At 43.8% G+C, this 23,969-nt stretch overlaps 3 protein-coding genes across 10 annotated transcripts; all 3 read left to right on the top strand.

Annotated features, from left to right (window-relative positions):
- The first annotated feature begins 1,308 nt into the window (after positions 1-1,308).
- LOC4332156 (AP2-like ethylene-responsive transcription factor CRL5) lies at positions 1,309-5,602 on the top strand. Of its 2 annotated transcripts, none has more exons than XM_015773924.3 (9): positions 1,309-1,840; positions 1,922-2,462; positions 3,122-3,204; positions 3,339-3,347; positions 3,433-3,521; positions 3,617-3,690; positions 3,812-3,862; positions 3,973-4,049; positions 4,558-5,602. In XM_015773924.3, exons 1-9 carry the CDS (start codon positions 1,492-1,494, stop codon positions 5,211-5,213), a joined length of 1,929 nt encoding a protein of 642 aa, XP_015629410.1. In that variant the 5' UTR covers positions 1,309-1,491; the 3' UTR covers positions 5,214-5,602. The 2 variants fall into 2 exon arrangements, with proteins under 2 accessions (XP_015629410.1, XP_015629409.1); XM_015773923.3 differs by having other exon boundaries at positions 3,119-3,204.
- A 3,252-nt stretch (positions 5,603-8,854) lies between these two features.
- On the top strand, positions 8,855-17,855 carry LOC9267087 (transcription factor bHLH74). Of its 7 annotated transcripts, XM_066309049.1 has the most exons (13): positions 8,855-10,100; positions 11,800-11,917; positions 12,310-12,403; positions 13,666-13,797; positions 15,968-16,139; positions 16,282-16,376; positions 16,458-16,604; positions 16,687-16,752; positions 16,838-16,906; positions 17,013-17,075; positions 17,166-17,354; positions 17,435-17,528; positions 17,615-17,855. In XM_066309049.1, exons 1-13 carry the CDS (start codon positions 8,927-8,929, stop codon positions 17,632-17,634), a joined length of 2,433 nt encoding a protein of 810 aa, XP_066165146.1. In that variant the 5' UTR covers positions 8,855-8,926; the 3' UTR covers positions 17,635-17,855. The 7 variants fall into 7 exon arrangements, with proteins under 7 accessions (XP_066165146.1, XP_015631334.1, XP_066165144.1 ...); XM_015775848.3 differs by lacking the exons at positions 8,855-10,100; positions 11,800-11,917; positions 12,310-12,403; positions 13,666-13,797 and adding an exon at positions 12,786-13,154; XM_066309047.1 differs by lacking the exons at positions 8,855-10,100; positions 11,800-11,917; positions 12,310-12,403; positions 13,666-13,797 and adding an exon at positions 13,499-13,612.
- Positions 17,856-20,385: 2,530 nt separating this feature from the next.
- On the top strand, positions 20,386-23,725 carry LOC4332154 (protein SHORT HYPOCOTYL IN WHITE LIGHT 1). Its single transcript, XM_015775851.3, has 3 exons — positions 20,386-20,803; positions 20,923-20,988; positions 23,124-23,725. Exons 1-3 carry the CDS (start codon positions 20,414-20,416, stop codon positions 23,277-23,279), a joined length of 612 nt encoding a protein of 203 aa, XP_015631337.1. The 5' UTR covers positions 20,386-20,413; the 3' UTR covers positions 23,280-23,725.
- Positions 23,726-23,969: the final 244 nt, after the last annotated feature.

Here is a 23,969-nt window from a genome sequence, read left to right as displayed (position 1 = left end):
CACAAAACAATTTCTTCTTCTTCTCTCTCTCTCTTTTGAAAATTCACAACAATTTCTTCAATATTGAATACTCCTACTACTACTCCTACTGCATTGCAGTGAATTTTAGTATATTCAGATCAAGAAGCACACTTTCAGGGAGAAAGAAGAAGACAAATGCTGTTTCCTCTTTATGGCAATTGCGTGCACTGATTTCCCTCCTAAATTTTAAGCGATCCGTATGGAATCAGAATGTTTGGCTTGGGCAAAAGTGAAGCCGGGCTGGCTTTTATCATGCCAGTGGGTGACTTTGGGGCCCTTTCCTCATCATTCCTGGAACATATGTGAAGGCTGGCTACCAAAGACCCACACAAACGCACAGCACAGGCATTCTTTGTCTGCATGGCTGCCTTGCGCTGTGCTTCTTTGACCAAACTCCAAGCCAAAAACAAACGCACACAGCACACTAGTGTATAATACTAGTAGTAATACCTTGACAAAGCACAAGTGTTTATTACATGCATGCCTTGTTCATCCGGTTGATCAGAGGTGAAGCGCGATTAACTAATGCACGTATCAACCGCCGCTAATACGTGCCAATCTTGCTCTTTTTGAGCTTTCTAGAACACGTCCAAGTTGAGCATTGTTTCAGTGAAGCAGTGTGCTAAATTGAATAGCAGTACTCCGGTTAAGATAATTAATAGGCGGGCTTGATTCGTTCGTTCGCTCGCGGGCTTTGCTCGCATTTGCGACACAAGCAGTGCAGCCCAGCTAAGCTAGCTGTTACTGTTGCGAAGTGACTGGCTCCTTGTACAGTTGTCCTGCCGTTTCAATCTCTGTTAGATACACTCTCCCCTTGTCTCTCTCTCTCTCTCTCTCTTTCTCTCTCCAATGTCCATGAAGTCTGTGGCAAAAGCAGCCTTCTTTCAGCCACTCTGGGCAGCATCCAGCTACATCGTCTAGGCAGCAGTAGCATATGGTGGAACAGAGAGAGGAAGTCCTGGCCATCCTGTCCAATGGCAACTTCACAATTAAATTCTTGCATCTTTATGGGGGTGCTTGTTTGTGCTTGTGTGCTTTGAACAGCATGGTGCTTAATTGCCTCGATAAGAAAAGGAGAGGGGGTTAAGCAGCTAGGAGTACCAGTGGTGTTCGTGGCTTCATGTCATGCAAGAGAGCTCAGCTCACAGATCCCTATGGAGTGGATAGCTATCGTGGGAGAGGCCAAGAACAAACTGCTCTAGATTTTGTATCGTATCCTCGCGTTGCATTACGGCTACTACTGCTGCTGCTGCTACTTATCCACCGCTTTTTTGCTTTGGCCCTCTCATTCCTTTTGCAGTTTTTTTCTGCTCAGCTCACCGGGTCCCCTCTCTCATCTTCCTCGTCGTGCACCTTGCATGGATGTAGAAGTAGCGAGCTAGCGCGCGGCGACTGCGAGCCGAGAGAGCAACGCAAGAACGGCACGAGAGGCTGGCAGCGAGCGAGCGTGTGCATGGTTGGTGCGAGCAAATGGCCAGCGGCGGCGGCAGCAGCAACTGGTTAGGCTTCTCGCTCTCCCCGCACATGCCGGCCATGGAGGTGCCGTCCTCCTCTGAGCCATCGACTGCTGCTCATCATCATCATCATCATCATCCACCTGCTGCTGCTGCTGCTGCCGGAGCCATGTCGTCTCCTCCCGACAGCGCCACGACCTGCAACTTCCTCTTCTCCCCTCCTGCAGCACAGATGGTCGCTCCTTCACCTGGCTACTACTACGTCGGCGGCGCCTACGGAGACGGGACCAGCACCGCCGGCGTCTACTACTCGCACCTCCCTGTCATGCCTATCAAGTCCGATGGCTCCCTCTGCATCATGGAAGGTCACTGTTCACCTCTCCCTTCTCTCTCGATCGATTTATATAATCTTTGTCTCTGACATTGATCTTCTTGGTGTGAAGTAGGCATGATGCCGTCGTCATCGCCAAAGCTCGAGGACTTCTTGGGGTGTGGCAATGGCAGTGGCCATGACCCGGCCACCTACTATAGCCAGGGCCAAGAAGCAGAGGATGCAAGCAGGGCGGCCTACCAGCACCACCAGCTAGTCCCCTACAACTACCAGCCATTGACGGAAGCAGAGATGCTGCAAGAGGCCGCAGCGGCGCCAATGGAGGACGCAATGGCGGCGGCCAAGAACTTCCTCGTCACCAGCTACGGCGCCTGCTACGGCAACCAGGAGATGCCGCAGCCGCTCAGCCTCTCCATGAGCCCAGGGTCCCAGTCCAGCAGCTGCGTCAGTGCAGCTCCCCAGCAGCATCAGCAGATGGCGGTGGTCGCTGCAGCTGCTGCTGCTGGTGATGGCCAGGGAAGCAACAGTAATGACGGTGGCGAGCAGCGTGTCGGGAAGAAGAGGGGCACCGGGAAAGGGGGCCAAAAGCAGCCTGTTCACCGGAAGTCCATTGACACGTTTGGGCAGAGGACATCGCAGTATAGGGGCGTCACCAGGTAATCTGCTTACAAAGATTCAGCTTTTGTGTGCATCATGTATCATCAGATCATCATCTGTGAGCTGTTTGCACATAGGGTGTAGAGGCCGGAAGGTTCCTTCCTTGTTATCTGAAAAAAAGAGAAAAAAAAACTGTTCTTGCCATGGTTCTTGTACTGACTAGTTGGCTTAATGTGTTTTTAGTTCTATCTACTGATAGGCATGTGTGATCTCTTCTATGTGGCATTTGATAGTTTGGTTAGTACACACTTGTACATTGCTGTTTTTGAGCTAATCAGTTATTGCTCGGTTGCCATTTCTTGTTGTCACTCCTACTATACTAGTAGTAATAGTACTAGTTTCCAGCATTGATGAGTTCTTCATTCCTTCTTACGGCTCTGCTGCTCTTGTTAGTCAGTGGGGCGTCTACTGTTTCTTGATTACTACTACTAATAATCAGTTTAATGCATAACGCTGCAATGGTTGGATTTATTCTCTAGAAGTACCTCTTATTTTGGTCCTTTGCACAAGATTATGGCTTGGGGTGGCTCTGTTACATCTGATGCCTCTTCAGTTCCTTGTATTGATGAGGCACCTACTCTTTTGTTTTTGAGCAAATCATTTGACCCTTTTTATATTGAATGACGAAGGTTTGTGTGTGTTTGATTCACTGGAGCAGGCACAGGTGGACTGGAAGATATGAAGCCCACCTCTGGGATAACAGTTGCAAAAAGGATGGACAGACAAGGAAGGGAAGGCAAGGTTGAACCTTGAACATCTAGTACTACTACAACATCAAAATTTGTTCATCTTAAAAATCTTGTTGACAATGTCATTCTGATTTTTATATTTCATCATATTGGGCGTTACCATGACCGAAATTTGATCGCTTGCAGTATATCTAGGTAACTGTTGCCCCTTACAATTTCTTTGTTCTCATTGTACTTATATTTTGTATCTGTTGCTGACCTTTTTCTTCGTGTTCGTTAGGTGGTTATGACACTGAAGATAAAGCTGCGAGGGCTTATGATCTGGCTGCGCTGAAATACTGGGGGCTATCTACGCATATAAATTTCCCGGTATGGATGATGAAACCGTGTAGTACGGTGGGATATGGGACTTTGATTGGAGTATCCATTTTCTGTAATGTGGACTAATTTATTGTGTTTGGCAGTTAGAAAACTACCGAGATGAGATCGAGGAGATGGAAAGGATGACAAGGCAAGAATATGTTGCGCACTTGAGAAGGTCAGCAGCATGCTCATTTTGCCTGAATTCTATGATTAGATTATTATCAGATTGATATGTACTAGTAACAAGCTGTTTTTTTAAAAAACTATATGTACTAACAAGCTGTTCCTGCTCACAGGAGAAGCAGCGGGTTCTCTCGCGGTGCTTCCATCTACCGGGGAGTAACAAGGTGTTTCATTTTGTGCTGAACAAGCATATGCATTTTTCTTGATAATTATTTCAAGAACACATTCGCATCAAGATACAATCTCACTGTGTTAAATGTTAACTGCATTGCAGGCATCACCAGCATGGAAGATGGCAAGCTCGGATTGGCAGGGTTGCTGGCAACAAGGACTTGTATCTCGGCACTTTCAGTAAGAAAGACAGTGTACTCTATTTGATCTTAGAATCTAAACGCTTTCACAAAGTAATGCACCATAACCATAAGTCATTGCAGCTTTTAGCACTAACATTAACTAACTAGCGTTCCTTTGGGATGTGACTATCGATGATCTATGGAAATTGTCTTGTCAAAGTAGATTTGCCAAAGAAGTTAGTAGTAGACATCAATCAGCAGCTTTTACTGCTAATCTCTAGTATTGTCTTGGAGTACTGTACATCGTTGATGCATTTCTTTCCTGATCATTCTTTGCTTTTCCAGATGGTTGTTCTTTTCATAAGGCTGTGACCTCTGAACAAAGCAATCAGTTGACTGTTTTAACTCTCCTTTGGACTAAAAGATATCATTATCATGATGCAAAAATAACCAGATTGTAAATTGTACTTTGCAGTAGGATCTACATTGGTTTTTGGATGTATAAACAAGATGGCCTTATTACAACGGAGCGTTTCCATTGGTTAATCTATTTTTATGCAATACAGGCACTCAAGAAGAAGCAGCAGAGGCATACGACATTGCTGCCATCAAGTTCCGTGGCCTGAACGCGGTGACGAACTTTGACATCACAAGGTACGACGTGGACAAGATCATGGAGAGCAGCTCGCTGCTGCCTGGTGAGGCAGCGCGTAAGGTGAAGGCGATCGAGGCAGCGCCGGACCATGTGCCAATAGGCCGCGAGCTCGGTGCGACCGAGGAAGCGAGCGCTGCTACTGTCACGGGCACCGACTGGAGAATGGTGCTCCATGGATCACAGCAGCAGCAAGCTGCAGCGTGCACCGAAGCAACGGCAGATCTTCAGAAGGGCTTCATGGGTGACGCGCACTCGGCTCTCCACGGCATTGTCGGGTTCGACGTCGAGTCGGCGGCAGCTGACGAGATCGATGTCCCGGGAGGGAAGATCAGTGGCATCAACTTCTCGAACTCGTCTTCGCTGGTGACTAGCCTGAGCAACTCGAGGGAGGGGAGCCCTGAGAGGCTTGGCCTCGCCATGCTCTACGCCAAGCATCATCCCACCGCCGTCAGCCTCGCCGCCATGAACCCCTGGATGCCGATGCCGGCGCCGGCCGCAGCTCACGTGATGAGGCCGCCGAGTGCCATTGCTCATCTCCCTGTTTTTGCAGCCTGGACAGATGCTTAATTAGAGCCATGTTGCTGCTTGCTCGATCTTGCTTTTGATCGGCTCTTTTTGTAAACTAAAGCAAGATCAGCAGCAATCAGGTGCTTATGGTACTTAAATTAGCTGGAAGCCTGGAGTAGCATACTTGGTTATGATGGTAAGCACTAGGCTGGTGGTGTAAGTGTTTAACCAGTAAACCCATAGGTAGGACATTCAAGCAAAATCCAAATCTCTAGAGCATCCACTGGTAGTAGTAGTAGTAGACCTTTAGTGTTAGACCGGTAGTGTTCTTTGCTTCTTTTGAGCCTCTTTTTTTGGGGGAAATTTGGTTGGAATGTATGGCTTTTTAACACGAAATCAGGAATGTATGGCTTTTAACACGAAATCTGGCTGTGGCATTAAAAGGAAAAGGTTCAGTGAGAGCTGACATGGTGTCTCTCTGCTGGTTCGTTTCGTTCGTTCATTCATTCATTCATCAGTTAAGTTGGTTTTGTAATCAGTGGGGTCGTGGGGAATTCACTGCAGGTATGATCTTTTGACCGGAGTCGTCGTCCCAGCTCTCTGTCTCTCTCTCTCGTGTTGCATTCTTTTGCTTTCTCTGCATGGCACGGCATCTCTTCATGATGGTGACGAGAATCATAAACATTCCCTTCTTTTTGGTTGGGGAACGTTGCCACAAGGCTTCCTACATTCCAGCCCCAATCATTCCAAAGGGTTTCTCCTGCAGATTCCCACGGCAATGTTTCCATGTCCCAGCCTACAGCTTCATGATGGCATGGCCTGTGAAGGTGAGACTAGGCTGACATAGTCCTCGTTTTGCTTATGTTAATTACTTCCACCCTCCCAGAATGTAACAATCTAGGGCCCGTCTCATGTCTAGATACATTTTCATCCTATTTTGGTTGCTATATTCTGGGACACAGGTAATATAAACCGCAACAACTTATTGTTGAAGATGAGACTGACATAGTTATCGTTTTGATTAGGTTTATTATAAACCATAACAGATTATCAATAACTTGAAAAGTAAATAATAAACGATACTTATGTATGTTTATAGCAATTTAAAAGTAAAATGCTGAAAAAGATTGTAAAATTACTTTAAAATTTAGAGTTTTAAAATTTAAATTTTGCGATTTGCTTATAAGCTGAGGGGTTCCCCATCGTTTACACTCTCTTCGTATATTTTTTTTTCGCGCTGTACGTACGTCGTTGCATGAGGATAAGGGGCTTAGGGGAGTCGGAGTTGCAGCACGTTGTGCCGCAATGATGTCAATGATGGCATGTACCGGAATCTTGGCGGTCTCTTTTACCATGTCAGTGTCGTGGCGGCACAGGGAGGCGTTTGACCCTTGTACATTGGCTGCAAACCGAGAGCGGGCGATACCCCGCAACAGTGACGCGCACTATCTCCCCCCCTTTGCCTTTGGCGCTTGCTTGCAATTGCCTTTGCCTCTCCTTACGCGACAGCCTGTGCCGACAGGCGACAGCCGCCCGAGATCCAGCAAGCGCCAAGTCGAATTTAGCCAAAAGCAGATGTACAGCTTCCTCCCTAGCGAACCATGTTGCTCGCTCGCAGAGTCGCAGTCGCAGGCTCGCAGCGGCGCACAGTCACCCGTACCGTGCGTCCTCCTAGCGAACCATGTGCTTGCTCGGCCCCGGCGTCAGGCGGGCGGCGGGGCGACGGGCCCCGCGCCGCTCGCTCGAGCAGGCGCGTGGGTGCGGTGGTGGCGGGGTCGGGGGGGTCATCGTCTCGATCGCGCGGGCGTGTGGTTGCACGCATGTCATGTGATGGGCGGGCGCGGGCACACGGTCGCGGTGTTCCGTTTCGTCGTTGGCGTTTGTAGCCGCTCGCGAGGTGACAAGCGAAGCGAGGCGGGTTGGTTTGGTTCGAACGCGCGTTTTTTGTTTGCCGCGCGAGGGGTGGTAGCAGCATGGCAGGGCAGCGTGCTCGCCGTCAGCAGACAGAGCGCGGTGTCGTCTTGCTGCGCCCCCCGCCTGTTTTGTCGCGGCAGGATTTTTGCAAGTTGCAACAACACGGTTGTGTGAGGGTTGCAACGGGAGTTGTGATTTTCACAGGGGGGAACAGCGTTTTGTTTGTTCGGTGATTGATTCAAGAGTGCCTCGTCTGTCTTCACAGTTCCTGCTCGTTCCGTGGCAATTGAAATCTGCCCCAAAAACTGAGACAATCACGTGTCACCAGTTCGGTCATCAATAGTTGGCATCTCTATGCCCGCACTATAGTAGTAGTAGTACGATCTGAAAACTTTGACACCGTACCAAAAACTCGGGGGTGCCCGGTTAATCGAGCTTAGATTTGCTTATTTACCTGGCTCGTCCTATCGAGGCTGAGGAAACATAAACACAGCCTGTGATGCATGATGCACGCCAGCCGTACGTGTACGCCAACCGTGTCGCCATGCGTAAAAGCGTTTGCTCGCGGGCGAGATGGCGTCTGGGTCCGCCAGCGACCAGACGGTCAACCACTTTGATTACCTCTGCCTTTGGCGTTGCTCGTGAGAAACGAAGGTTTATCCTTCTGCTTCACGTCGCACCACACGTCTATCAATGTCCTTCTCGCGCTGGACAGATTCAGTGACTTGACACAAAGTTTCATCTCTTCCTTTTTTTTCCAGTAAAACTTTTTTCTTTTTTTCTGTTTCGAGAGGGGCCCCCGTTTGTCATGACCGAAAACAGAAGAACCCGGCTTGAAAGCCCATCACTGTTTGGCTGGTATAGCCGAGGAACAAGTTCCCTTTAGTTCCCTCAATTTAGCGTACAGTCTGATTTTCGTCCTTAACCAAAACCATATAAAAATATACAACCCGTCCTCTAACTCACAAAAGTAATGCAAACGAGATCCCTCGATAATACTGTCTTCGATTTTAGTTGACGTGGTGCCTACGTAGGTTCTTTGACTATGTCTTCATCGCACTTGGCATTTACGTGACGCTTACGTGGTAGTTTGATCCGAAAAAAAATAGCAAAATTGAATATAAAAAATATACAAAACATATCATGTTGGATGAAGACCTAGGGTTGGTTTGGTTTGTGGCCTAAATAGACCTTACCAAATTTTGTTAGTGCTAAATTTTAGCAAGTTTTGGCATGACTAATTTTGGTAAGGCAAAGTTGTGTTTGGATTGAAGTCAAAATAACCTAAATTCACTATTCAAATGGCCTATTTTCTTAGTCATGCTAAAATTTGACTTCAAACCAAATAGACAATAAACACTATTGAAATTGTCAAATATTGATAAGCCTAATTTAGACCTTAAACCAAACCAGCCCCTAGTAAAAAAAGCAACGTAAGTGCCACATGTCAATCAAATTTGGGGACAAAAAAGTAGTGCCGAGCGACCTCGTTTGGCTGGTGTTGTAAATTGGAGGGTGCGTTATCAAGTTTTGTTGTTAAGGAACGAATTTCAGACATAGACTAAGACCTAAAGTGAACTTATTCCTATAGCCGAAGTCATTAGCTTCATAAATGGGCCATTCGGCCCATCAGATCAGCTAGCCCGTACGTAACCCTACGGCCCAAAGCTACGGTTGCCTCCTCTTCAGAACCATTATTGGGAAAATTGTAACCATTCCATAATATGCCATCTTAACCCACGACTTATGGAGTCCTATATGTCATTGAGATACTGATGGCATATGTCGGGTAGACACCGCTTCAGCCTCTGCCCATCCAACTCGCAAAAATTCCCCACGATTCCACGAAAGTAGGAACCATGAAGCTTCGGTTGCGATCCATGGACCAGCGCGGCGGCGCCGGCGGCGCCGCCGAGACCCACCGCGTGCAGCTGCCGGACACGGCCACGCTCTCCGACGTCAAGGCCTTCCTCGCCACCAAGCTGTCCGCGGCGCAGCCCGTGCCCGCCGAGTCGGTGCGCCTCACCCTCAACCGCTCCGAGGAGCTCCTCACCCCCGACCCCTCCGCTACCCTCCCGGCCCTCGGGCTCGCGTCCGGTGATCTCCTCTACTTCACGCTCTCCCCCCTCCCGTCGCCCTCGCCTCCGCCGCAGCCGCAGCCACAGGCCCAACCCCTGCCCCGTAACCCTAACCCTGATGTCCCCTCGATCGCGGGAGCTGCTGACCCGACCAAATCTCCTGTGGAGTCTGGTAGCTCCTCGTCGATGCCGCAAGCTTTGTGCACGAATCCTGGCTTACCTGTCGCATCCGATCCGCATCATCCTCCACCGGATGTGGTGATGGCGGAGGCCTTCGCCGTGATCAAGAGCAAGTCGAGTCTCGTCGTCGGGGATACGAAGAGAGAGATGGAGAATGTCGGTGGTGCGGATGGAACCGTCATCTGTCGCCTTGTCGTGGCGCTGCATGCGGCCTTGCTCGATGCCGGCTTCCTCTATGCAAACCCGGTGGGGTCTTGCCTTCAGCTGCCACAGAATTGGGCGTCAGGTTCTTTTGTCCCCGTATCGATGAAGTACACCCTGCCAGAGCTTGTAGAAGCGTTACCTGTGGTTGAGGAGGGGATGGTGGCAGTGCTGAACTACTCCTTGATGGGGAATTTTATGATGGTGTATGGGCATGTGCCTGGGGCAACATCGGGGGTGCGAAGGTTGTGCTTGGAGCTGCCGGAGCTTGCGCCTTTGTTGTACTTGGATAGTGATGAGGTGAGCACAGCAGAGGAGAGGGAAATTCATGAGCTGTGGAGGGTCCTGAAGGATGAGATGTGCTTGCCTCTGATGATATCGTTGTGTCAACTGAACAATTTGAGCTTGCCACCGTGCTTGATGGCGCTGCCAGGTGATGTCAAGGCAAAGGTCCTGGAGTTTGTTCCTGGGGTGGATCTTGCAAGGGTTCAATGCACGTGCAAGGAATTGAGGGATCTTGCTGCAGATGATAATCTTTGGAAGAAGAAGTGTGAGATGGAGTTCAATACTCAAGGTGAGAGTTCTCAGGTGGGCAGGAACTGGAAGGAAAGGTTTGGAGCAGCCTGGAAGGTTTCTAACAATAAGGGCCAGAAGAGGCCCAGTCCTTTTTTTAACTATGGCTGGGGTAATCCTTATAGTCCACATGGCTTTCCGGTGATTGGTGGGGATTCAGACATGCTCCCGTTTATCGGGCATCCCAATCTCCTTGGGCGCAGCTTTGGAAATCAGCGCAGGAACATCTCACCCAGCTGCAGTTTTGGTGGACACCATCGCAACTTTCTTGGTTAAGTCATTTCGTGGGTTTTGCTAGTATGTTAAGAATATTTCATCTGAAAAGCTACATATAACATATTGTACATATTTTATAGTTGGCACTTTATGCATGTTCAGTTGTTAACTGTATTACTGTACTCGTAATCTTTTCTTTCTTTGTTGATATATCCTATATTTTCTTGTAGTACCAGTGTTATGCATGCCTTAATCATGGTAAAGTATCGTCTGTTTAATTCTCTGTGCTACAATATGCATTTCAAACACTTGTAACTTGTAAGTCTCATTTGTTGGATGCCTTTAGTCAATCTGATTATTTCATCCATCAACGGAGAAACAAGATACTGGTCATGTTATATACCATCATGATCTGCTGATGAGATTGAAACTGTCACTTGTTTCTAAAGTTTGCGTGAAATAACTGGAAGCAGGTGGTGTCTTTCTTTGGTAAAAGAAAAGTATTGTCCTTATCATCTCTTTGTTCTTTTCGTTTTATATGCTATGAAAAGATATATTCATCCCATATTCCGATAATTTGGAATACTTGCTTGCCTTTTGTGCTATGGCAACTTATGCATATTATTTTGTTATTTTTATGTTCGTGGGGGGTTGTAGCCTCACAGGTTGTAGCCTCCATACTGAATCGTGCAAAACTGCTATCCTACAAAGAAGGACAAACAAACTGGATAGGCTGTACTCATTAATCAATGTCTAAGCTAGTGCGATTAACTTGGGCAGCATATGGTCCGAAAACAAAGAAGGAAAAGGTGAACATATATCAGGAACAGATCAATAGACTTATCACGAGACTATAACCACTGGTGCCAAACGAATTAGCAAACAGATAATACCTTAGAATTTTTGTATTTGGCAATAAAATCTAGTAAGAATTTGTTGAGCTGCACTACAAACATGTATAGATAAGAAATAGCATCCAAGGCGAGGATGATATGTTGTTAAGACATACTATCGAGCAAATCCTGTGGCAGGTTTCTCTTACACCAGGTTTTACCTATGGTTTGTAAGTTTCTACCTGATTTTCATTGTATATATTATTTTGTGATTACACGAATCAATTGTTTCCTTCTATATATTGCTGAAACCGAGCTGCCCTGTTTAAATGCATTAGTTAATGTTATACGTTATCTGTGTTTGATAAAAAGCTTCTATGAAACTATGACCACTGTTTGCTTTTGTTTTGATCAAGCTTTCAGTGCAAGGACTTTTGGTTGTGCACACGTATGTGACATTTAGTGGATTTTTTAAAATCAAATACATTATCAGTACTTGGGGCTGGAGCAATCTGTTCCCTGGGGATACTTTTAGCAGGAACATGACTGAAACATTATCAGTTTAAAACAATATGACTGATTGTCATTTCCTTATTATTGTAATTGTATTTAGCAGGAACATGATTCTGAAACTTGTGTCTTGATGATCAGATACATGCGGTTGTATGATGTGTAAATGCATTTACTCTGACCAAAGGAAGGATATCGTACTAGCTGATAAGTATACCTGTGGTAATTATATGCAGAAGCCCGTCACACAACCTGGTAGGTGAGTAATATATATAAGCACTCTGGGGAACTATTTATTTCTTTCTAGAAATATTCTGAATAGTTGTTATGTTACCTGCATGCCTAAGTTAATTTCTTATTCCCTTTGTGTCCTTTTTGTGTTTGTCTGTTACTTTATTTTGTACAATGTTTCGCAGATCGTCAATATTCTCGTGGCTTGCATCTCAATTGGATTTCTCCAACTGATGCTTCCTCCTAACATATCCATTTTTGGTTGCGCGTACTTGTTTTATGATAAAGGAGAATAAAGGAGTCATCCTTTTTTTTTTCACTTCGACTTACGAATATGGTTTATTTTCTTGGTTGTCGATGCACCACTTTATGAATCTGACTGTAGTATTTGCTTTTACTTTTATTTTTCCTTCGCAATAGGTGGCTTATTATATTAGTCTACCATTCCCTACTTTGCCAGTACATCACTATTGGGTTGAGTTTGCTGTGGTATCATTTGGTTGATTTGGTTCAGGTATAATTTTTTAAGAGATTTTAGTCTTTTGTCCTAAGTGAATATGGGTTGCAGGATCTATATGACAATAAAGTTCTTGATTTTATACAGAAGCTTCACATTTACACTGCAGTCACTACTTGAATTATCAACATTTCTCACTATACATATATAATCAGCTGAACGCCTGAACCTTTTGAGATATTTGAGTTATGACTAGAGGCAAAAATGGATAGTTTCTTTGTAAAACGATATATAACAATCAATAATGGTTTTTCATGGACTTCTGAAGCAACTCGACATTGATGTTCCCATACCATATTTTTCTTGAGGCTATGATGGTTGAGTGAACCATATAGCTCTTCTCTCTCCATAGTCCATTGGAGTCTTAGACCTGGGGGGCCAAAGATTGCTCCATTTTCTTAAAGTGGGCTTTATATTGACCGCAGGGAGAAATATCACTTTTTTGGTGTAGGCGTGCATCTATCTACTTTGCCTACACATGTTCTATTGACTATTGGACTCATCTGTCTTTATGTTGCATAATTAAACCATGAAATATCTTTCATGAGATTTAACTTTTTGATCACTTCTCTTTGGACTGAGACTGAACCACCGTTACGATACTCAAATGGGAGCTGTACGGAGTGTCACGGAGTCCAAGAAAAGCTACAACTTTCAGTAAGGGGAGTACTCTTTGCTTGTGGCTTGGTGCACTGAAAAGATTGTGGGGGAAGGAGTATGGGAAGAAAGAGTTTATAAATCCAAATGGGTAAGAATTTGAGTGTTTTACTGCCAGGATATCTCAATGCTATGATTGGTGATCTAAATTATGGTTAAACGTTACTCTGTGGTTCCATGAACTTTGGCTGCTCTATGAAAAGTATTTAGTTTCAGTTCCGTGCCAAATACAGCATTTGAGTTTCAGTTATGTGGCAACTACCGTTCATACGCAGCCTTATATATTTTCCTCATTGTTCCTTTTACCAATAGTCCTGTAAACCCGAATTCTTCTGTTTCACATTCAACTTTGTCCTGCATACAGTATGTTTTACGTTCTCAGCCTGTGCTATTATTGAAAGGCTATTGCATTGCAGTGGAGGACCTGAAGCGATACTGCATCCCAGCGACCCAGCTCAATTCACGCATCCAGTTCTGTTAGCCTCGGAACAATAGTACTCCTACAGATAGCTGGCTGATACTGCACAAGCTACAGGCAGCCTCAGCGGAGTAAGTACAAGAATCCAATTCGCTGCCAACACACGTCTGCCTGCCGCTGGCAGGATGCTCCTGCAGCAGGCATTCACTTTGACTGTATTATTCCACTGCCAATCAATCCTTACCAGCTTCCCCCATCTGCTGGTGCCTGCTGCTCAACAACTCAAGCTTCAGCATCAGCAAAAGATGGTGGCAATGTACTCCAGATTCCAAAGCCTCTTGAAGTGAAACAGCACAGTGATGAACTTCTATGATTGACACTTGGGCACCCTGCTTTGAGCTTTGCCTTTTGCTCTCTCATCTGCTACTAGTAGCATGCTGGACCTTATCCTTATGCAACACAAGTAATATACTAACAGGTATTGCTTGTTGGAGAAGGCCTAACCAGGACCGATTTTTAAGCCAAGGTGGATAGGATAATCTTGTGGCAATTGAAATCTGCAAATGTGCAACTAGTCTTCTTCATGAAGGGAAGTTGTACTTCTGCTATGCTTACACCGAGGTGTAATCAAATAAAGACACTGGGAAGCTGGTGGAAGCAGCAGTGGTGGCCTTCTAGTATCTTTTATTTCACCCCTCCTGTCCTAGCCACATGTCTCTGCATGCAGCCACTACATGGTGAACACTATTCGTTCTACCATAGGCTGGTGAGTAACTAACACCTCTGATCAAGAGAGGTGGAGCAGAGAAAGTGGCAGCAGCCCTCACCCCCGACTGGTAATAAGAACTCTCCCCTTCCATCCTAAATATATATCTTGTTCAATATTTTCTACATCAATTTTATGCATTTTGGCAGAATAGTTTCTTTGTAGACAGTGCATTGTTTTTTCCCTTGATGAAACTACAGCACAAGAACATTATTAGCTGTTTGCTCATTAAGTGCCAACAGCCTTTTTACTGAACGGTTTCTGTGCTCCATCCAAGTCCTTTTGCCTCTCCTCAATCTACACATTAAAGAAAGGGGAGAAGTTTCAACGTTGTACTAACCCTTGTCCTTGCATCTGGGATCAATCAATTTCTCCCTTCTGAATTTCGAGATAGCCCTTAAACTGTCATGGTAGAAGCTCTGAATTGGTGAGTAGTACGAAGTGTCGACAGCCTGTGTAAAATCGGGCAGTCATTGTCGTGCTTGACAGATCATTTACAGTGCCAGCACCAAATTCGGATGATGGTATGTACGATACTCACTGTTGAGAGCCGAAGAATCCCTCTGCTTTGCTACTGATAACAATCAGCTCTCTTTTTAACTTTTATCGATCATAGAACCTAATCACTTCCCTGGTTTCTCTGATGATTTCATCGAAGCTTTGCACATTCTTAGCTGTTGCTGTCTTTGTTGTTCTGTGGATCTGATTCTACAGAACGAACTTCTGACATTTCCATTCAGATTTCAGAGCGACAGTTTGAACTGTGTAACAACTAACCTTCTGTCCTTGTTACCTCTAGCCTCACATCCACCCCAGTGAATACGCAATCTGAGTCTTTGTGTTGGAGATTTCGTTTAATTACAAATTAAAAAGAGAGGACTAAGGTTTAGTCTGTAACATTAATTACCACACTTGAAACGACGCCTTACATCTAGGCACTGCCACTGAAAGGTGGGTTCCCTTTTCTCCTCTTATGCAAGAATTGTTGAACATGTTAAGAATAAGACTTTGAAACTAAAAACTTGTAAGTTGGGTTTATCAGAAAAAAATGGTGAAGAAGGGTATTAATCCAGTAGTACAAAATTTAAGAGGGTTTAAGGCTTTAAGCAAAGATGGATCTGGTTCATTAATTAATCATTAACCTTATTCTGGGCTGGCCCATACAGTGGATGACAATAGCATCTGTTCTTTGGTTTGGTCTTCATTTTACAGTACCACCTGCAATTTATCTTAATTCAGAGAATTTTATTCTGATTCATGGATGTGATCCAGCTGGTGCATGGTTGTTAGCAGTACCGACAATTCTATTCCAGGACTGTGGTTTCCACCTTTGCCCTTGCGTTTGTCTATTGCATTAGGCTTACTTAACTTTTCACTTTGGACAATCTTTATGTAAGGCTGCAAGGGTTAGTTGTTCCTTGTTGAGCCTTGCAAGAAATTGACTGCCACAGCTCCCGATCTACCCTACCCTTTAAGTAAAGCCCATTCACTTGTCAAAGCTGACAATTTAGAAGGCCATCACGCATTTCTTAAAATGATTGCAATATCACCCTGAGATCAAGTATCAGGCACAAGGTTGGTGGCTTGTTTAATTTCTTCATATGTATGTTCTTGGGAGTTGGGAACTAGCATCTATCTAATCTAGTACACACTAGATGACTTATCTCAGAGAGTTGTGATATAATGGTCATCATGTGATTGATCATCGTTTCTTCTGCAGATGTATTCCCCTCCCTGCAGTGCTGCTGCAAGCAGCCAAGGGCATTGTTTCGCGGTCGGAGCTAACCAGCTTGCTTCGCTTGACCTTGCCATGGACTTCGACGAGCCTATCCTTTTTCCTGTGCATAATGCAAGTTTGCAAGAGGGGATTCAGTTTTACAATCCTACCGGCGGTATGTCTCTCTCGTTACCTATGTTCTATTTTCAAGGATAACCACAGTATCCTCCTCTCTTTTTTTTTTTCAATTAGATAACCACAGTTTCTTAATTTGTGAAGTTCCTAACTATTACAGTTTCCGTGTTCCAACTCCCCAGATACTCAGCTAAGTAGAAACATGAGCATTGACAAGTGTTTGAAGGGCAGTAAAAGGAAGGGCTCAGGCGAGGGCAGTTCATCGCTACATTCCCAAGTAACAAGTTAATTAGAAGCTCTCTTTGCTTAGCTTCATCGGGTGGGAGCACGTTTCATCGTGAAAATCGTACTACTGCAGGAGGAAACCGGTGAAATGCCTCAGAGAGAACTCAGCATGGAGCATGCCGGAGAGAAGGCGGGTGATGCTGACGCTAGCAGGGAGGAGTACGTGCATGTCCGGGCAAAACGCGGCCAGGCGACCAACAGCCACAGCCTTGCAGAAAGAGTAATTGATCTCTCCAACATTAATGGAAGATCTTTCTGTGTATAGATTTTCTTGCTCACACAGCTTCACCATCTGAATGCAGTTTCGAAGGGAGAAGATAAACGAAAGGATGAAGCTTCTGCAGGACCTCGTCCCAGGATGCAACAAGGTAGCAACGAAATCAATAACTCTTTGAGTCTGTGATGGTGTGGTGTGCTCTAACCTGTGTGAACATGTTGCTCTTGACAAAGCAGATTACAGGGAAGGCCATGATGCTCGACGAGATCATAAACTACGTCCAGTCTCTGCAGCGACAGGTGGAGGTAAGTGTCCCGAAATTACACATCTTGTCAACAAGAATTTACACTTCTCAATGCCAATCACTGACTGAACTATCCATGAAGTGCTTATCCGTGCCGGGTTTTGCAGTTCCTCTCGATGAAGCTCTCGACAATCAGTCCTGAGTTGAACTCTGACCTCGACCTGCAAGATGTAAGATGAAAAAACTCCAACTCTGAAGAACAAATAACTCATCTATCACCATTGCTACACCTTGATCCTTTCTTTTTCACTGCCATACAGATCCTTTGTTCACAAGATGCTCGCTCCGCATTTCTGGGATGCAGCCCGCAATTGAGCAATGCCCATCCTAACCTTTACAGGGCGGCTCAGCAATGCCTCTCACCTCCTGGCTTGTACGGGAGTGTGTGTGTCCCAAATCCCGCAGATGTTCATTTGGCAAGGGCCGGTCACTTGGCTTCGTTTCCTCAGGTCTACATCTAACTCCAGTGAATACAGTAGTTCAAATCCTTCAGAACAGCCGAGAGTTATTCATGTTTTCTTTGCTGCAGCAGAGAGGCCTCATCTGGAACGAGGAACTTCGCAACATTGCTCCGGCCGGTTTCGCTTCAGACGCCGCTGGCACCAGTAGCTTAGAGAACTCTGGTATTTTTCAGAGCTCCACTGCCCTACTTGCTTTTTTTAAATACATTTCTTCTGCAGCTGAAATTCTGGCGATCGTGATGCTGCAGATTCGATGAAAGTGGAGTAGCTAGTCAGCAGCTGGTGATGAACAATTGACACGCCTGAAAGTCCTGAAATGATCGCGCGTTGGACTGCTAATGGAGGGATGCACTCTTTCAGGTTTGCAAAGGCTGCACACAGGTTTCCATTGGGGTGAGCGAATTTGGTGGTCGTCGAAGTTCTCGAGGAAAACTCTGTAGCCTAATCATTGTACAGTTTGACTAATCGAAAAGATGAAAGTTTGAGATTTGGTGTGTTGTACTGTTTCTGCTTGGATTGGTTGTGTAACTGGGTTTGGTGGCAAATGGGTCTACTTGGATTATTGCCATAAAATTTTTGCTACGATTTCTTAAAAAAAAAAACTTTTTACAACGAATTTGTTTAGACTACTTGTGCTAACCTATTTATTATTCCCTTTATTTCAAAATATAGGAACTACAACTGGATTAAACATTACTCCTAAGATCACGAATTTGGACCTAGATTGTGTTTAATCTGATCGTAGGTTGCTATTTTTAAGACAGGCGGGGTAGGTTATAATATATAATATTCAATTTATCATTAAAAATAAATAAGTAGATTGTCCATCGATGTTTATTTACATTTCATCTGTTTGCTCAATTTCAAATTATTTGTCATTCTGGTTTGTCTTGAGTCAAATGTTTCTATCTTTGATCTCTACTTATAGAAATATGTATATTTTAACAACATACAAAATGTATATTATGAAAGTATTTTTATAGTGAATCTAAAAAGGTAAATGTTATGATGTTAAACTATACCATCAAAGATACACTTAAAGACAAAACTCCTAAAAAACAAAGTAATATAAAACAGCGAGTGATTCAAATGGGGGCTTAGGATAGATCTTGATTGCTTACGAATTATGGATTATTGCATACATGTTCTCCAAGCTCCTAAACAATACATTTTCTGAAAAAAGACATTTTTATCAACATTTATTGGTAAACTTCTTTTAAATCAAATCATCAACTTTTCTAATATTTAATTTTTTTATTTGTGCCACCGAATAATGGTCATAAACTCGATCAGATTCACCCATTCATCTAATAATACCTATAAGCCGAAAAACATGGCCGGAGTAAGATAAAATATAGGGTAAGACGTTTGTAGTTTCACTTTCAGTGGTCCAAATCTTATGGTAAGAATCGAAAGCGAGGAAAATGATTTAATTCTAAAATTAGGTTTCAAAAATTGAAATAGGACGTGATTAAAACAAGTAGGTACCATTTGCTAATGAATTGATTATTTGACATATAGTTATTATTGTATGTACAGGTTTTTTAGGATTTAGGAGGAAAAAAATGTTTGTTTTCAAGCCTCAAGTATAAAAGTTTGGGATTGAAAAAAAAAGGGAAATAAGAAAACATAGAATTTGGATAGAAATATATGTGCAAAACATATAAACATATAGAAATGATCGTTTGAATAGACCATAGAAAAAACATAGGAATAGAATTAGAGAGATAAGTCTTAAAGAAAATTCTTCAAGAGTTGGAAATTTTTGCTAACTTCTTCCACAATCTTCATAGAATTACCCATTCTATAGAAATTTTAAAGAAAATGATAATATTTTGTTTCAAAGGTTTTCTTAGGATTTTCTTTTTAAGATTGAAATTCTTTAATTTTTCTATGTTCCCCTATAAATCAAATCAAAGGAGCCTTTAATCTGGCTTCAACTTAGATAAGGATACTGGAAAGTTGTTATCTATACTACTAGTAATGGTGGTGTCCATTCTATCATTCACCCCTACCACTAATATTTGGATCCCACAATTTATATTATTACTAGAAAAAATGCCCGTGCGTTGCAACGGGTAAATGCTATTTTAATTCTATTATTGTTATAACTAGGATAAAATTTATTGTGGGAATTCACTTGGATATTTTTTCAGAAAATCATGAGCTGCAATTAGAAGTCTGTATTTCTTCTCAAGTTAGCATGTGAGTTTTTTTTTTCAAAAAATTTCTTATATGACTCATTTTATACTTCTAAAAGGAAACAAGCTTAAAATCCAACTCAAATACAAATATGTATTTCGAAAAACGAAAGAAAATTAAAACCGACTCAAATACGGATAACGTACCAAAATACCATAAAACATTTTCAATTAAAGGAATCAAGCTTAAAATCCAACTCAAACATAGATATATATATTTCCAAAAATGAAAGAACTTGAAAACCGACTCAAATACGAATGACGTATCAAAATACCGGCAAAAATATTTTTAACTTTTATAATAGGAGAGATATACTATCCTCCAATGAGTCATCCTGTTTCACTGCTAGCTCTCCCTAAATTTTGAAATCACATACTTATTCAATAAGAAAAATCATAAAGGTACTGCTTGTACTAAATACGTGCATAACTGACTTGATAAACTACAAGCTCAATTTGTTTTTCGTTGCAACACACAGGCTCTTGGCTAGTAAAAACAAATAATGGTGGTGTCCGTTTTAAACTGCTTTTCGATTTAGCTGCTTTCTTATCTTTTTCGTTAGCACATATTTTAAACTTTTAATCGATGTGTTTCATACGGAAACTTTATTATAGCAAATACTTTAAAATAAAAAATAAATATAATTCTTAAGTTTTAAAATTTTGATACTTAATTAATCGTAGCCTAATTATCTCTCTCGTTTTTGCCTACGAATAATCAGCCGTTTCACCACGCTTACTCTCTGAGACTGTGACCGAGAGTAACTGTAAAGAACCTGAAAAAAGTATAGAGATAAAAAAAAGGAAGAAAAAAACACACCTGCTTTCCAATCGCAGCTGCCTCCCATGGCGACCACCGCCTCCCTCCTCCCTCCTCTCCTCCCGGCCCCTTCCTCCTCCCCCCGCCACCTCCACCCCTCCCCTCGCCACCTCCGCCCCTTGCCACCGATCCGCCTCCTCCGCGCCGCCCGCCGCCGCCACCCCGACGCCGTCGTCGTCGTCCCGGACGCCCGCCCCTGGGTCGGCGACCTCTCGGGCGCCGCCGCGTCCTACCGGGACGGCAGGGAAGAGGACGACGACGACGCGGGGGAGGAGGATGACGAAAACGACGACGACGACGAGGACCGCAGCCTGGACCTCCTGGTCCGCTTCCTGCACTCGGTGTTCAGGAAGGTCTCCCGCCGCGCGCGCCGCGCCGCCAGGTCCGTGCTGCCGCCTTCCGTCCCCGCTGAGCTGGTCCGTTCAACCCTTCCGTTTCTCCCCTTTGGTTTCAATCTTCTTCTTGTTCAAATTGAGCGGATCCTTCTCTGTATTGTGTGATCTGGCCTTGATATGTTTAGTTTATGCTTGTGCAGGTGAAGTTCTCGGTCAACGGCGTGCTTGTTCTCACGTTTCTATGGGTCCTAAAGGGGCTACTTGAGGTGAGCAATTCATTTGTCTGAGGCTTGTTTCAAAATTGTGAGCTGATTGTGATCATGCCCTTGATATGAACTACTAAGTGTTACACTGTGATACTATCCAGTGGAGGATTCAGGAATTTTCTTGAGCCTGGTCAAACCTAGTGATGTATAACAAGTACATAAAAAATCAGTATAGCTCCATACTTCCATAGACCATATACTATGAACGCAAGCAAAACCGACAGCTGCCAAGTTGTGATTTAGGAAGAGCAAAACCAGTACGTACGAGAGATTATATCGTTGAGATGATGGCTGTCTATTGCCAATGGGCTAGACTATGGGGCTATTATCATCCTGACAAATGTGGTGATGAGTGCTAGCTTAGAGTTGTGTCGGTTTGACCCTCGTGCAGCAAACATTCAAACCGGCATATCAAGTAGTTTGCTTGGTTGGTTTGGCTCCCATTCGAACCAGCAGATCAAGTAGTAATTGATGGAGTGCTGTCTTGCTCATGTGCTGATCGCAGAGCCTGGAGACCAGCCACAGTTGCTGGGGCTTGGCTCCTCCGCTGATACTAACAGTGACATATAATGGAATAACATTATATGTCCAGAGAACAAACATTGTGCATGCTTCTGAATTTCATGTATGTCCAGAGAACAAATGGGTGTTCTACCTTCGTTGTCATTCGCTTAGAGAGTGAAGAAGACAATCAGTGTCTGATTACATGCTGATATGACACTTTTAAATGTTTGATTTGAGTTTTTTCCCTTCATTCTGATGTCTCGTAAATTTGGTTTTCAAATTTTGGTCAACCAAGTTTGATGAACATGGATGAGAACCAGACAAGTGTATATGATACCACAAAAAAGATTGTCCTTTTCTCTAACTGTCACGTGTAGATGAGAATCCTCACTTTGTTGAAGTGATGCCCTCTTTTCCCTTGTACTAGATGCTTGCTCCCAGTTTTGAGCATAAAACAAAAACATGTTCTAGTACAGAGTATATAATAATGTGCATATATACTCAGAGTAGGGAATGGTGCACATCAGCACATGGTTCAATCATTCCTTATTGATTGTCTACTCTTTGATTGGAGTCATGCTTATGATCAATAAACAGTTATGCTTTCAATTCAGAAAATTATAAAAAAAAATTGTGATGAAATAACAAATACTCCACATGCATTACAAGTACAAGTTTGTTTCTGGGAGACATACAAGTAGTTTAGAATCATGAGATTACTTAATGCTTATAATGGCGTTTTCGATGGATGAATTCAGACCAAATGAGAATGAATCTTGTATTCTTTTGCACTGACACTTTCAGCAAATTTCATTTCTTAGCATTCTGGTAGTTTGGTCATGTGATTTACCTCTGGTGCTTTTGGAATACGAGTTTTTTATTCGTTGTAACATTTCCTATTGATAATAGATGGAAATGGTTCGTCTTATTAAGATGATTCTCTTTAGTGAAATTATGAATTCTGTTTAGTAGAGAAAGAGCCTACTGCTACTGCTGTCAAGTTTGATCCCATACCCACCCCAACCCCCAGCGTCTGGCGGGCTTCCCCTTCTGGATGAGCTCGGTCCACCGCTATCCTCCACAAGGTCGTGCCATTGTCCTCCGTCGCTTCCCCTCCCTCCACTCCTGTCGCTTGCCTTCCCCTTCCTTCCGTCGATCTGAAGGCAGTGAGCAGAGAGGCCAAGGTGGTGGCTGCAAGGAGTAGATGGCGATGTCGCCTGGATCCAAGAGAGAGAGAAGGGGTAAGAAGGAATATATGCTGGCAAATGGGGACAGTCGGATTTTGTAAAATTATTTCATAATCTTGCTGAGTGGATTGCCATGTGACCAAATTAACACCATGTAGTATCAAAACCACTCCGTTTTTTGCCAGGGGGGTAATTTGTCCAGATTCAATAGCTTGGAGGTGTCAAATGTCCGGTATTGTAGTGTAGTTCGCGCAGGGCGGGTGGGTGTGGGGTGTAAATCGTACGGTCCTAACCCTTATAATTGCATACAAGCTTAAACTACACCCTGGTTCTCAAGCAGGGCTACTGAGTACTGACTGTTACTCTCTTCAACTGACACCCCTACACACTGTCTTCTAGTGCCATGCCTTTCCTTCAGTAACTGTTTATATTGTTTGTGCTCAGGTGGTGTGCACATTTGGAAGTATGGTGTTCGTGACCATCCTTCTTGTTCGTGGAATATGGTCTGGAGTGACTTACATAAGAGAAAACCGATATAGCTATATTCGCCAGATTGATAATGATGACAACCGATGGAGCAGAGTACAGACTGCTGGCTAATCATTTGATTTCCTTGACTACATACATACACTTTGCACCAAAGGGATCATCAGTAAACCTTTCCTCACTGTTAAGACAGCATGCTACCAGTTCAGCACCAACTGCCAACAGCTGTTGCTATACAGCAGAGTTGAACAAGAACAAAAGGAATCCCATGTATTCGTCGAATAAGTGGAATTTTCTTCCTCTGCACAAATGCAGGAGGGATGGTTGAGCTGAACAAGATTAATACGCGTGTAAAACAATCCAGCACACTGATGAATGAGAGCTGCTGCTGTGATGCATTTTCTGCTACTCTTTTCTTGAAGAGATGTATCGGTCCTTATTAGTGTATGTATTGTTCCATGCTGTTACAACTAGCCGGTGTAGAAAAACTCATGTTTGTTGTATTGAAAGGTGGTGCACGATACCTTTTTGGTTAAAAAGTGAATATCATTTCGATTTCATTTGAATCTCTCAGAGAAATATGAATCAAGTAGTACGTCTTTTGGTTTGATACCTGAATTCTGAAGTGATTGTTCTGGGATGCAAATGTGCAACGAACCTGAAATAGAAGCCCCACATCCGGATTAGCTTCAGATCATGCCGGGGCGATGGGGCCGGACAACTGTCTTTTGATCGGCAACAGGTTGTCGGATCTTCGGTTTCGTCCTGGCTTTTCGTTGCTCATTCGGGCATTTTTCTTCGTCG

The sequence above is a fragment of the Oryza sativa genome, chromosome 3, assembly GCF_034140825.1.
Source record: "Oryza sativa Japonica Group chromosome 3, ASM3414082v1".
Classification (NCBI taxonomy): Eukaryota; Viridiplantae; Streptophyta; class Magnoliopsida; order Poales; family Poaceae; genus Oryza; species Oryza sativa.
Note: the sequence above shows the minus strand (reverse complement) of the source record. Positions and strands in the feature narration are given on the sequence as shown.

Excerpts from the sequence above, each read along its gene's own strand:
- LOC4332156 (XM_015773923.3), top strand. The coding sequence starts at position 1,492 with ATGGCCAGCGGCGGCGGCAGCAGCAACTGGTTAGGCTTCTCGCTCTCC. Across the intron at positions 1,841-1,921 it reads CTCCCTCTGCATCATGGAAG|GCATGATGCCGTCGTCATCG; the intron begins GTCACTGTTCAC and ends GGTGTGAAGTAG. Across the intron at positions 3,691-3,811 it reads TATGTTGCGCACTTGAGAAG|GAGAAGCAGCGGGTTCTCTC; the intron begins GTCAGCAGCATG and ends TCCTGCTCACAG.
- LOC9267087 (XM_066309049.1), top strand. The coding sequence starts at position 8,927 with ATGAAGCTTCGGTTGCGATCCATGGACCAGCGCGGCGGCGCCGGCGGC. Across the intron at positions 10,101-11,799 it reads GATGGAGTTCAATACTCAAG|ATACATGCGGTTGTATGATG; the intron begins GTGAGAGTTCTC and ends CTTGATGATCAG. Across the intron at positions 16,907-17,012 it reads CTCTGCAGCGACAGGTGGAG|TTCCTCTCGATGAAGCTCTC; the intron begins GTAAGTGTCCCG and ends CGGGTTTTGCAG.
- LOC4332154 (XM_015775851.3), top strand. The coding sequence starts at position 20,414 with ATGGCGACCACCGCCTCCCTCCTCCCTCCTCTCCTCCCGGCCCCTTCC. Across the intron at positions 20,804-20,922 it reads CTTCCGTCCCCGCTGAGCTG|GTGAAGTTCTCGGTCAACGG; the intron begins GTCCGTTCAACC and ends ATGCTTGTGCAG. Across the intron at positions 20,989-23,123 it reads TCCTAAAGGGGCTACTTGAG|GTGGTGTGCACATTTGGAAG; the intron begins GTGAGCAATTCA and ends GTTTGTGCTCAG.